At 42.9% G+C, this 13,502-nt stretch overlaps 1 protein-coding gene across 1 annotated transcript in view; it reads left to right on the forward strand.

The window, feature by feature from the left end:
* Window positions 1-302: 302 nt before the first annotated feature.
* AFAP1L1 (actin filament associated protein 1 like 1) overlaps window positions 303-13,502 on the forward strand; it is a 98,345-nt gene continuing 85,145 nt past the window's right edge. Inside the window, exon 1 of the mRNA XM_069764141.1 lies at window positions 303-867. Coding sequence (XP_069620242.1) covers window positions 852-867 — 16 coding nt within the window. The 5' untranslated portion in view covers window positions 303-851. The remainder of the gene's footprint in view (window positions 868-13,502) is intronic.

Genomic DNA, 13,502 nt, shown 5'->3' on the forward strand with positions numbered 1-13,502 from the left:
GTGTACAATAATAATAATAATAATAATAATAATAATATTCACACATAAGGAATAATATTGAAATGAAAAATTTGACTGCAACAATGTGACAAAGTGTGACTGCACAAGCCATCAATCCTGTGTCCTGGGTTAGGAGAACTCACTGTGGAGCAGTTAATGGTTTCATTGGAAGCAGCACACCTGTTTCCTACACATTCACTGTTACAAGGGGTATATTTTTGGAAAGCAAACTCCAGGCTCCCTATGGGAGAAACTCTTGGAGTGGAACATTTTCCCTCTCCTGGAGAAGGGTGAGGCAGGGCACTCCTCAACTGCAGACCCTCCCTGGAAAAGCTTGTCAGCAATGTGTGGGTTATAGAGTAGAGGGGGTGGGGAAGAACTAAGACCCTCTGATTAAGGGGCAGAGGAGGAGACACAGGACAGGACACAGCAAAAACGTTACATGTTCCTTCAAACTTTAGCCTGCTTGTCAAGAGAGAAGAGGAGGGGTGGAAGCAGAGACCAGAGAGGACTCAGTTACCTCAGCCCAGCAGCTCACATCCAGGAGGACTTCTGGCAGATAGCAGGGCTCAGATCAGACTCATAGGGAAACAATTAGGAGGGTGAAATGTTCAGCTGCAGGACCTGGAGGAGGATCTCTGGCCAGTCACAATGATCAGATAAGGAGCTGATCCAGGAGATCTTTGCTCCAAGGCTGAACACATAACAGGCATCAGCTTACATCAGAAAAAGTGCAAGTTTGCAGAGATCTACTCACTGTGGCCAAGAGCAGTGGGGAATATTAAGTGACCCCATATTGGTGCTGGCCAGTGACCCATCTCACACCTGGGAATGCAGCACTGAGCTAGGACATGGAGCGGATTAAAGGTCAGTGCTTTTTCATGGATGGTTCTCAATGGGGAGAAGGGTAGATCTTCATCCTGGAAATTCAATTCTCCTGTTCCAGTTTTTTAGATTTTAATCTCTTGCCATTGATTCTAGCATTTGGAAATTTGCTTGATTTTGTTGTAAGTCTTGAATGCAGGGAATCCATTTACTACCCCGATATAAACCTTATTGTAGTGTATGGACATATAAATCTAATAGGTCAGGAACCTGGTTTAATGCAGGTGTGTACTTGGAAGTCTCCCTGCAACTACTCCCCAGTGGTATGTTAGCCATTAACAGCTATCAACCACTGAAGACTCTCAAATTGTGATATCTTTCAATCTACTGGCTAACCCGATACAAAGATTTTTTTTTTCTGCACCAAGTACTCAGAACTATAGTATGACTATTATTACCTATGTAACCCCGTAAATTCTGAACGTCTAAAAAATTATTAGCATTAATATTGTGCAGTTTGTAGTATATATTGACTCGCTCAGTCAACCATGCAAAAGCCACTTTTTCTTTCCATACAGAAAATCACTTTATTCCAGACAGTACCTGCAAAATTAGGGCCGGTAACAATGTTAGTTGAATTGACATATGGTTGTGCCATGATGGACTCCGTGGACTTAGCAATTTAAACCTGAAACCGTTCTCTGTGATGTTTGCTGTGATTCATAAGCTACAACTTCTTCTTCGGGCCGACGTACCGATGCATCCTGTGTCAACGCAGCACAACCGGGGCAGCGGATGCGTTATTGCAACGCATCCGCTGCCCCATTGTGAGTTGCGGGGAGGAGGGGGCGGAGTTGCGGCCGCGCATGCGCGGTCGGAAATGGCGGACACAACGCACCAAAAAACGTTACAAGCAACTTTTTTTGGTGCCGACGGTCCACCACAACACGACGGTTGCGACGTGTTGCAATGCGTCGCTAATACAAGCCTATGGAGAAAAAACGCATCCTGCAAACAACTTTGCAGGATGCGGTTTTTTTCTGCAAAACGACGCATTGCGATGTGCGTTGTACGACGCTAGTGTGAAAGTAATCTTAATTATTCCATTTGGCAGCTAATTCATTGTACCTCCACCGCCCCCCCCCCCCCCCCCCCCCCCCCCCCGTCCTTCATTCTCCTATTTAGCTGTACTTGGGTGCCCCCAGGCATATACAATAAAAGGGCTATGCTTAGGACAAGTAGCACCATGTAAACATCTGTAGGGGGGCAGAGGATGCATAAGATTGTGTTTCCTACTTTCAAGATTTTAGTATAGAATTGGCACCAACCAATCAGTATATCTATAATTCCAGCTATATATACAATAGTATGTGACCTGGAATGTTTACATCATACTTTTCCTAAAGATACAACTATGTATCAGCATATTATAATGTGCATAGTGCAATGAAAGGGGAGTACATGTATAGCAACGTACCAGATAAATGGCTATTGCACCCTACCTGGTGTTAGTCATCTTCAAAATGTTGACCCATTGCTAGAATATGGGATCACTGTATGATTAGTGCTGAAGTTTCTCTATTCTCAGGATGGTGTGGGGTCCCAGAGATTGGACCCCCATGATCATCTAGTGAGGGCATGTTCTAATGGTATATCATTAAATTATCCAGTGGACTAGTACTTGTGTACTCTTGGGTTCTTCTAGGTTCATGATGGTTTTCTCTTATCTGCAGCTTGCTAGAGGTGGGTGCAGTTCACCTGCACAGCATTTGTCTTGGGCACCACCGTTCAGGGAATGACTATGTACAGTAGCGCAATCAAAGTCAGCATCTGTAGGGTTCCATAGGCTGGACTCCGGCAAACATTTAGTGGGGACATGTCCCCTAATATATAATTTATGAAATGGGAATACCCCTTTAAACAAATTAGCATTTAATACTTTTTATGAGAGCAGTAGTTGGCATATAAAGATCAGGACAAAGTAAAACATAGAACAATACAGTGCAGGGACCAAGGGGATGGTCCATGACACATAGATTATACATCCACCAAACACAACCTTTGTGTCTTAGTGCTTTCTCATTGAGTTCAGGCACCCATTCAGTGGCCCCGTCGGGGGTTATGGCTGAACCACCTGCAAAGCAAGATTCGGGTGTACGTGCAGACGGGGCCATATACTATAATGGTGCTGGCATTTTCTGGTGTGTACGCCTACTGGAGACAGACACACTGATGTAGTCCATGTCCCAGTGTAACTCACCCTGAATGCGTACACACCTGAAAATGATGCACAGCAGAACGCAAGTTTGCTCTGCCAACATTAGGCCACATGCACACATTGAGTATTTGGTCAGTTTTTTACCTCAGTATGTGTAAGTCAAAACCAGGAGTGGGTGATAAATACAGAAGTGATGTGTTTCTATTATACAGGGTGGGCCATTTATATGGATACACCTATATAAAATAGGAATGGTTGGTGATATCAACTTCCTGTTTGTGGCACATTAGTATATGGGAGGGGGAAAACTTCTCAAGATGGGTTGTGACCATGATGGCCATTTTGAAGTTGGCCATTTTGGATCCAACTTTATTTTTTCCAATGGAAAGAGGGTCATGTGACACATTAAAGTTATTGAGAATTTCACAAGAAAAACAATGGTGTGTTTGGTTTTAACGTAACTTTATTCTTTCATGAGTTATTTACAAGTTTGACCACTTATAAAATGTGTTCGAAGTGCTGCCCATTGTGTTGGATTGTCAATGCAACCCTCTTCTCCCCCTCTTGACACACTGATAGCAACACCGCAGAAGAAATGCTAGCACAGGCTTCCAGGATCCATTGTTTCAGATGCTGCACCCCTCGTATCTTCACAGTATAGACCGTTGCCTTCAGATGACCCCAAAGATAAGTTGAAGGGGGTCAGATCGGGAGATCTTGGTCGCCATTCAACTGGCCCACAACGACCAATCCACTTTCCAGGAAACTGTTCATGTAGCAATGCTCAGACCTGACGCCCAAGATGGTGCACCATATTTACCATACTGTGGTAAAAAAACTCTCCATATATTTAACTTGTGCACGTGGCCTTATGGTATATTGACCCATTGGCAAATGCATTTGAATCCTGGTTTGCAGGGGGTTCAGATATTCAGATGACGGGGCCACCAAACTGGTGCTTGAACGCAATGGGAAAACACTCTAAAGGTACCGTCACACTAAGCGACGCTGCAGCGATACCGACAGCGATGTCTATCTCTGAAGTGTCGCTGTTTGGTCGCTGGAGAGCTGTCACACAAACAGCTCTCCAGCGACCAACGGTCCTGAAGTCCCCGGGTAACCAGGGTAAACATCGGGTTACTAAGCACAGGGCCGCGCTTAGTAACCCGATGTTTACCCTGGTTACCGTTGTAAATGTAAAAAAAACAAACACTACATACTTACATTCCCGGTGTCTGGTCAGGTCCCTCGCCTTCAGCTTCCAGCACTGACTGAGCGTCGGCCGTAAAGTACAGCGGTGACGTCACCGCTGTGCTTTGCTTTACGGCTGGCTGGCGCTCACCAGTCAGTGCGGGAAGCTGAAGGCGAGGGACCTGACCAGACACCGGGAATGTAAGTATGTAGTGTTTGTTTTTTTTACATTTACAATGGTAACCAGGGTAAACATCGGGTTACTAAGCGCGGCCCTGCGCTTAGTAACCCGATGTTTACCCTGGTTACCAGTGACGACATCGCTGAATCGGCATCACACACGCCGATCCAGCGATGTCAGCGGGAAATTCAGCGACAAAATAAAGTGCTGGACTTTCCCCAGCGACCAACGATCTCCCAGCAGGGGCCTGATCGTTGGTCGCTGTCACACAGAACGATTTAGTTAACGAGATCGTTCAGTGTGACGGTACTTTTAGGTCCTCTAGTAGTACTTAGCATAACATTGTTTATCAGTTTTACCTACAAGTGAATTTTTGTTTTGTGCTAGAACAAAAAAATGACTTATGTTATCTACCGTAAGTGACTCCACGACCAATGGTCTATTACTTGCAGATATGCCGTGCACCAGGGAGTGGTGTTCTCCTGACCCCGTGCGGCACAAAAAAGTAAAAAGCAAGATATTCTAAAACTATAAAAGTGGTAATGTTTCCAAAATAAAAATAAAAAGCTTATAATTTGTACCTGATCATCCAGTATAGTATATGCATCTCATTCAGTGCTCTGATGTGAAATAAACCAAATTACTTAACTGCTAAGCGGATTAAGAATACTATAGAGGTAAGCTGGTGGTGTCACAGCCATTGTGTCACAGCCAGGGAAATAATCGGCTTGTCACATCCTTTGAACCCATAACAGCAGGGGCAATTACTGGTATAATTAATGACACATGCCTACATTGATGTTAATGGTCTGAACTGACAGGTTTCCCATTAGACATTGCAGGAATAATAACATTGCAATAGCCTTACTATACTAAGGCTAAACGAAAAGCCGGGCTGCACCTTACAGTAATGGCAATGCCATGATCACAGAGAGGTCACATGTAGTCTTATAGTTTTGCCAAGATCATGACCACATTTTTAGGGAAGCTGTTCTATGAGCTTAAAATTAGCGTTTTTACATGTGGTTGGAAATCAGTCGAGTTTGTTACGGACCAGAACATCCCTTTTGAAGTTTTCTGCAGTCATCTCTCCCTGGTAAATGTATTGCAGATGCCTAATAACAGCTTATAAGGGTTATAGATTTGGAGAACTTTCTGTATGCCATATAAACTGGATTCCCTATTAAAACCATTCTATCAAGTGAGCGCCACTGCAAGGAGTCACTCTCATTTTGAGGGGACACTGTAAATCTCCAATCTCTTATCCTTGCAATTTATATGGTTGAGACCAACAACTCTAGAACCTGCTCAAAGGCAATGTGTTCTCACCATGAGAAACCACTGGCATCGGCTGATCCGTTGAAACGCCTAGATGTTATCAGAGGAAACTGTAGTTGGGTATATATCTCCTGCAGAAGACACTTGGATGGCACCAAATGAATGGACATGCCATTGCAGCAGCTTTCTCCCCTGGTCACTAGAATTGGGGTCCCCAGTCAAATATAATGTCCTCATGGTATTTGGATAGGGATTATCTTAATGGATTGATCCCTTTAAATCGTCAAATTGAAGTAGGATATTTTGTAAAATAAATAAATGAAATTAAATCTCATTACATATACAAAATTTGTCTTTTAGTCCAGGTTCCATAGATTAAAAAGCAACTACACTTACCATAATTTTTGTTTTCATAAATCAACAGTACAAGCGAAGACAGGAAAGCTTTTATTATATTTTGTAGCATACGTCATTGAGTTGGAAGTTATAAAGGGCTTCAACCTACTTGGATAGATCACTCAAGATGCAGTAATGGAAGGAAGTCAAAAGGAGAATAGCTAAGGACAAATCAACAATGAAGTCACTGGACAAGGTCTTCAAATCGAGGAACATTTCACTGCCGACAGGCGCGGCTCATATATAATTTTGTCTTTTTTGGTAACCTGTGGATGGATGCGAAACCTGGACAATAAAGAAACCAGACAGAAGAAGAATCGACGCGTTCAAAATTTGGTGCTGGAAAAAGATGTTATCAATACTATATATGGCAATAAGAACAAACAAATCAATTTTGGAACAAATCAAGCCAGAGATGTCACTTGAAGTAAGGATCACCAAGCTACGACTCGCCTACTTTGGACACATCATACGAAGCCAGCAATCGCTGGGGAAGAACATCATGGTCGGAAGAATAGAAGGAACAAGGCGATGAGGAAGACCAGCAGGCCGATAGCTTGACACTATCAAGATAATGGCGTATAGGACTATGGTGGAGGTCGGTGGGCTTGCACAAGATTGATCTTCCTACAGAGTGTTCATCCATCAATTCGACATAGCTCAAGATGAAGCCTAATGCTGTTAAAAATAAAATATTATATCTTATTAGAGAAATGCTTCTTTCCCCAACCTTTCAATCACTTTTTGTCTTATATATTTATCATTCAGTTTCAAAAACTGCTCAAATGTCTACAAATCTGTCTGCAGATCAAATTACACCTGCTGTGTGTAAGTGCAGGGGAGCTACTAAAATGCATTTAATGGTCAGAAATAGTGTTATTCCCCATGTACACACACATGACAGCTTATTATGATTAATTTGGAAGTGCAGTTAAACTTTATACCATTCTTGCAATTAAATAGACTCATTTTATTAAACGAAAAAAAAATGCTTTAGCTTAGATGCCATTATATACCATAGCTGCTCATGTTCACGTATAAAACTGACAATTCCATGTGTTTCTGAGCTGTAATACAAACACTTGTCTCCTCCGTTGTCCAGTTGTGACATGTAAGAACAGAGCAGGTTATTAATACTATCACCAGCTGTGGGTGGCCTTTATCCACAGCTATGTGGTGGTTAGCTAGAAAGACAGCAGCACATAGCTTCAATTCAGGCATTAGTGTCTTGTACTGGTATTTCCTTAAAATAAACAGTCGTGATCTTAATTCTCTTTTCCTGCTGTGATGGGACTTTATGAGCTTAATTATGTTAAACCAAAGTCCCAAGCAATAAATGGAAGCTTCAGGACAGAGCTGTCTGGTTATTAGTGGATGAGAAGATGAATGTTATAACATTGGTCAATTTGAAATGTTAAGACTTCATAGACGAGGATAGATGTAGTGTTTCTTTAAATGCCTTTTAGGACTTATCTGATGCTGTTGATGGGATGCTGATCTCAGTTTTTAGTGATACAAAGGATCATTGTTGGAATCCACACAGTTAACAGAGCTCTGAACATAACAAATATGGAGCTTTGTTACAGCTTGTTGGGTTCTAGCAGTAACTAACCACACTGAGACCGCTGAAAATGCGAGACCGTTTGGTGGCAACTAAGAATCTAAAGAGTTTTTCGATTTTTTTTAGCACTGTGTATACGAAGTATATGCTCATGTTTAAATTAGAACTTTATGAAAAGCATTGTCTTCCTACGGAATGTCTCTCCAAAGAACAAGTAGTATGGGGTATACTTGGACATTGTCGCTTAGTCATTTGTGGGGGTAACTTTGTACTTTTTAAGTCAACTATTTGCGGTAAAAAAAAATCCACTTGATGACCTCTCTGTCCAAATGGATGAAAAAGTTGCCAATACACATTAGATAAGTCAAGTAAATGAAACCACCAACAATCTAAGGCTATGTTCACATAGTTCTGTAGTGGTGGTCAGTTGGAAAGTATCTAGCAGTAACCCCTTGGCAAAAAAGTTGTGCGCACACAGCTTTAGTCAGCTTTCAAATAACCAATTGTAAGCGAAAAACAGATTAGTTACAAATGAAAGAAAAACTGATTACTAACGGATCAGGTTTCCAAAGGCTTCAATGTTAGAAAAAAAAGAAAAAGATTGCTGCTGGATCCGTTCTAACTGATCATTACTGGACATGTGAACATAGCCTAATGTGTATAGGGGCCTCCTGACTCTCCACCAATAGCAATTGTCAGGGGAATAAAGGATTGGGTTGTGTTGGATTTCAGCATTGCTGATCTTTAGTCCCTACATGAGATGAGCCACTACCAGAGGTGTCTGGACATGCCTTATTGTGTGTTGGGGCCTCTTGATGCTCAGCTAAGCCGAGTTCTTGTGTATGGAGGACTCAGTCAGCTGTCAAATTGTCTAGTGTGAGGGCCTTAAGCCTTATCACCACCTCCATGTCCCTGCTTGGTAAATAGTAATCAATCTCAAGCCAGGAAAATGATATAAGCGTCAATCTGTTCATACATTTTTATTTTTTGCTGCTACCCAGCAACTTGTGTGTAAGCCGACTTGAAATTCCCTAGTGACAGTATCATAGTTAGCACTAGAAGGTGACGAGACAGATGCAGTCTGGTTATTATCTGCCATCAGCTTCTATCAATGAGTTCTTCTCATACACAATTTATGGAACGTTCACTGAGCTGGAATATTCCCACCCTCTGCATCTCCACCTCCACCCTGGTTTTTGATTCTACAGGATAGGAGCATTTCCTTGTTTTCCGGCCTTGTCTCCCCCTCCACAAACAAGGCCTGGCTTCGTCACAGGATGCCACTAGCACAGGAAACTTCTGAGTTGAAAACTCTGACCTTGGAGCTGCACCTGATCTATCCCGCCTTGTACAGCAAGGGAAGGGCAGGGCTGACTACCCACAGGAACAGCAGCTTAAGTGGGTACAGTGCGAACGTACTAAGGATATACCAAGAAAATGGCAAGATGAGTGAGGGCAACATCTAAACAACAATTCTTGTAATCAAAATGACATGTATACTTCTCGGGGAAAAAAAATGTATAAAACGGAATGAATCCGATATAGCAAATCTGGGAAAAAGTTCATTCAAATCACTTTCTTTTCTCAAGATATTTCTTTTATGAATAGATCGATAGATTTGCAATGATACATAATCTTTTATTTTCAGAAAAGCTGACAGTGACATACAATCCAAAGTTATTATGGAAGATTATAACTTTTAAATGCCATATGGGCAGCTTATACACTGCTCAAACAAATAAAGGGAACATTAAAATACCACATTCTAGATATCTCTGAATGAAATAGTTCAATTGCAAATCTTCATTACATAGTATAATGCGGTGAGAACAATAAAACATAAAAATGATCAATATAAATCAAAATGAATATCCCATGGACGACTGAATTTGGAATGATGCTCAAAATCAAAGTGGAAAAGTCAAATTACAGGCTAATCCAACTTCAGTGAAAATGCCTCAAGACAAAGAAATGATGCTTAGTAGCATGTGTGGGCTCCACGTGCCTGTATGACCTCCCTACAAAGTCTGGGCATGCTGCTTATGAGGCGGCGGATGTACTCCTGAGGGATCTGCTCCCTAACCGGGATTAAAGCATCAGTGAACTCCTGAACAGTCTGCGGTGCAACGTGGCGATGGTGGATGGAACAAAACATGATGTCCCAATGTGCCCGATTTGGATTCAGGTCTGGGGAATGGGCAGGCCAGTCTATAGCATCAATGCCTTTATGCAGGAACTGCTGACTCACTTTAGCCACATGAGGCCTAGCATTGTCATGCATCAGAAGTAATCCAGGGCTCACTGCATATGCATGTGCTCTGAAAATGGGTCTGAGGATCTCATCCTGGTACCTAATGGCAGTCAATGTACCTCTGGCTAGCACATGGAGTGCTGTGCAGTCCTCCAAATAAATGCTTCCCTACACCATTACTGACCCACTGCCAAAAAGTCATACTGGAGGATTTTGCAAACAGCAGAACATTCTCTACAGTGTTTTCAGACTCTGTCACCTGCTCAATGTGAACCTGCTTTCATGAAGCGCACAGGGCACCAATATTGAATCTGCCAATATTGGTGATCTCTGGCAGATGCCAGTCGCCCTGCACGGTGTAGTGCTGTAAGCACAACACCCACTTGTGGATGTCAGACCCTCATAGCACCCTCATGGAGTCTTTCTGACATTTCGTGCAGGCACATGGATGTTAGTGGCCTGCTGTAGGTCATTTTGCAGGTCTCTGGCACTGCTCCTTCTTGCACAAAGGAGGTAGTGGTCCTGCTGCTGGGTTGTTACCTTTTTTATGGCCCCCTCCACATCTCCGGTTGTACTGGCCTGTCTCCTGGTATCTGCTCCATGCTTTAGACACTGTGCTGACAGATACATCTACCCTCCTTTCCACCGCTTGCATTGATGTGCCATTGTGGAAGAGCTGCACCACCTGAGCAACTCCTGTGAGTTGTAGACACCGCCTTATGCTACTGTACAGTACCTTTAGGGATGAGAGCAATGATAAAATGCAAAAGTGACCAAAACAGCCAAAACTGAGAACAGAGAAATGGACTGTGGTCACCCCCTGCAGAACTACTCCTTTATAGGGGTTTTCTTGCTAATTCCCTATAATTTCTAGCTGTTGTCTGTTCCATTTGCACAACAGCAGGAGAAATTGATTCACAATCGGTGTTGCTTCATAACTAGCAAGTTGCTTTCACAGAAGTGTGAATGACTTGGAGTTACATTGTTTCCTTTTATATTATTTTTTTTAGCACTGTATTTTGTATTCTCAAAATTTTAAAGGGATTGTCCAGGACTTAGATCTGTCCTTAGAGTCCACACCAGGCATCCCCCAACAATCAGAAGTTTGCAGATCCCATGGTGGTCGGAAGTATGAAGTGTATAAAGCTTGGACACCACAGTTCTGTACAGTTTTCCACTGACCACTTCAGGACCTGCAAACAGCTGATTAGTGATGGTGCCAAGTGTCAGACCCCCCCCCCCCACACACATCTAGTATTGATGACCTAACCTCGGCTGGACTGACCATCAGGCACTTCTGGCAAATGCCAGAAGGGCTGGTGCCAGTAGTGGGCCACTCGATCTGGGCACGCTGTGGCACTGTCAGCAGCGCCAGCACCGACTCCTCCCCACCACCAGCGCCGCCGCATTCAACTATACCGGCGTCTATGACGCCGGTATAGTTGAATGCAATGATGGAGGAGAGAGCGTCTGCTGACGCTCCCTCTCCCATCATTCCCCTCTCTGCTTCTGACACTGCGGGTGCACGATAACGTCATATCATCGCGTACCTGCTGTGCCGGGCAGACTGCGGCAGGCTGTATTACATTCTATGGGGGGGACTGTATTACATTCTATGAGAGAGGATTGCATCATACTCTTTTATGGGGCTACATTATATTCTATGGGGAGGTAGAATACATTTAATATAGAGTATAATACAGCCTATGTATTACATTTATTGCATTCTATGAGGGGTGATTGCATCATACTCTGAGGTGGCTACATTATATTCTATGGGGAGCTGGATTATACTATATGATAAGGGCTGCGTTGTATTCTATGGAGGGGCTACATTAGATTCTATGGGGGGCTGTATTATGCTCTGTGAGGGGGCTACCATATATTATATATGCAGGGGCTGCATTATACTATGAGGGGGCTGCATTATACTCTGGGATGGCATCATTCTATATGTGGGCTGCATTATACTGTATCGAGGACTATGGGGAATACATTATACTATATGAAGAACTATGGGGTGCATTATACTTTGAGAAGTGAATTGCACCACATGGATGACTATGGCAGTGCATTATACTATATGGAGCACTATGAGGAGTGCATTATACTATATGGAGGACTGAGGAGTGTATTATACTATACGGGGGACTGAGGTGCACATTATATGGAGGACTATGGGGTGTATTATACTAAACAAGCAAAATGCTGCCTATTCATCTAGTGATTGGATTGTTTGTGGGAACAGAAATCCTTGTTCTCAGCAGCACATCACCAGTGTAAACTGTAGATGTGCTGCTGATAAGATGATACTGTATGGGGACAGATTGATCTAATTGTGATTGTTCTGTTCCCTTCATTCTTTCTCAGTTGGTGTAAAGAGGCTGGGAAACAAGCGAACGACTTCAGTATTGTCGATCACTCGTTTAGCGGCCTGAGATCAGTGCATGTAAATACAACAGAAATGCTTGGCAGGGAGACAAGGTAAGGATGATGACAGTTGTAGTTAGCTCCTGGTGCCTGGGAATAGCGCTAACTCTACTGCTTTTCCCAGCCGCCAGAGCATTTAATTCTGGTATGTGTAATGATTTTTAGGGTTGATGTCAGCTGCGTAATGTCAATTGCTATCAATCCCTGGTGTAAGTAATGGAGAGGTGTCTATCAGACACCCCCACTACGAGCCCAGACCTGGCGAGACCCAGTGACTCTGAAGAGTGGTGATGGTAGAAACAGTACCGCTCTTCAGTCGCCGAGCTCAGCGCAAGACCCGAAATATCTGAAGAGTGGTGATGACGTTACTGATGTCACCGCTCTTCAGAGTCACCGGGTCCCTTGCTGCGCAGCGGAACCAAAAGTGGCTGTAGGCAACGTTTATGGAGCATCAGAATGAGGTTCCATAGCTTTTGGTCGTCTCAATCCCTTCATTTTCTACGAGATCCAGTTATGTAGGTAAAGCAGCGGCTTTTCTTGGTACTGCAACTAAAAGCAATAAATAGGACTGAGTTGTAATGCTGGATACAGCTGTGATTATATGTTACATAGTCGTGTTACACTCCCCTCACTTCTTGTAACCTACAAGTGTACAAAGATATTATACAGTCACCATGTGACAAGTGAGCCTGTGTAACTTCAAATGCCAGGGCTGAATGTTGGTCCCAGTCCGGCCCTGCCTAATCTATACATAGCTGATCAATATCTAATTACCCTTTACATTTTTAATAAAAACTGCATTACTTTTCTTCCACTTATCTTAAGGTACAGCGGTTATGATGATACAGCGCTGTATCCACAACTCTGCAGCTTCCTATCAAACACAGTAAAGAAGCCTATCCAGCCACATACCAAACCGTTTAGTTAAACCTATAAAATTAAACTATTAAAGCTAAATTTCTTAGAATACAAATTACTGAGACCAAGAACAAGCAAGAAATGTGAGGTTTCAGCTATGTAGCCAGCAGAATTGTGAATGCAGCTCTGGGCTACAATGCGGGTCAAGTATGGACTAGGACCAGATTTTGAACTTTTCTGTATTCAAAGGTGAATCTATACTATAAAATTGTGAATGTATACCCTATTTAAAATTGTCGTTCTACTGATTGTT

Source organism: Ranitomeya imitator, chromosome 4 (assembly GCF_032444005.1).
Source record: "Ranitomeya imitator isolate aRanImi1 chromosome 4, aRanImi1.pri, whole genome shotgun sequence".
Classification (NCBI taxonomy): Eukaryota; Metazoa; Chordata; class Amphibia; order Anura; family Dendrobatidae; genus Ranitomeya; species Ranitomeya imitator.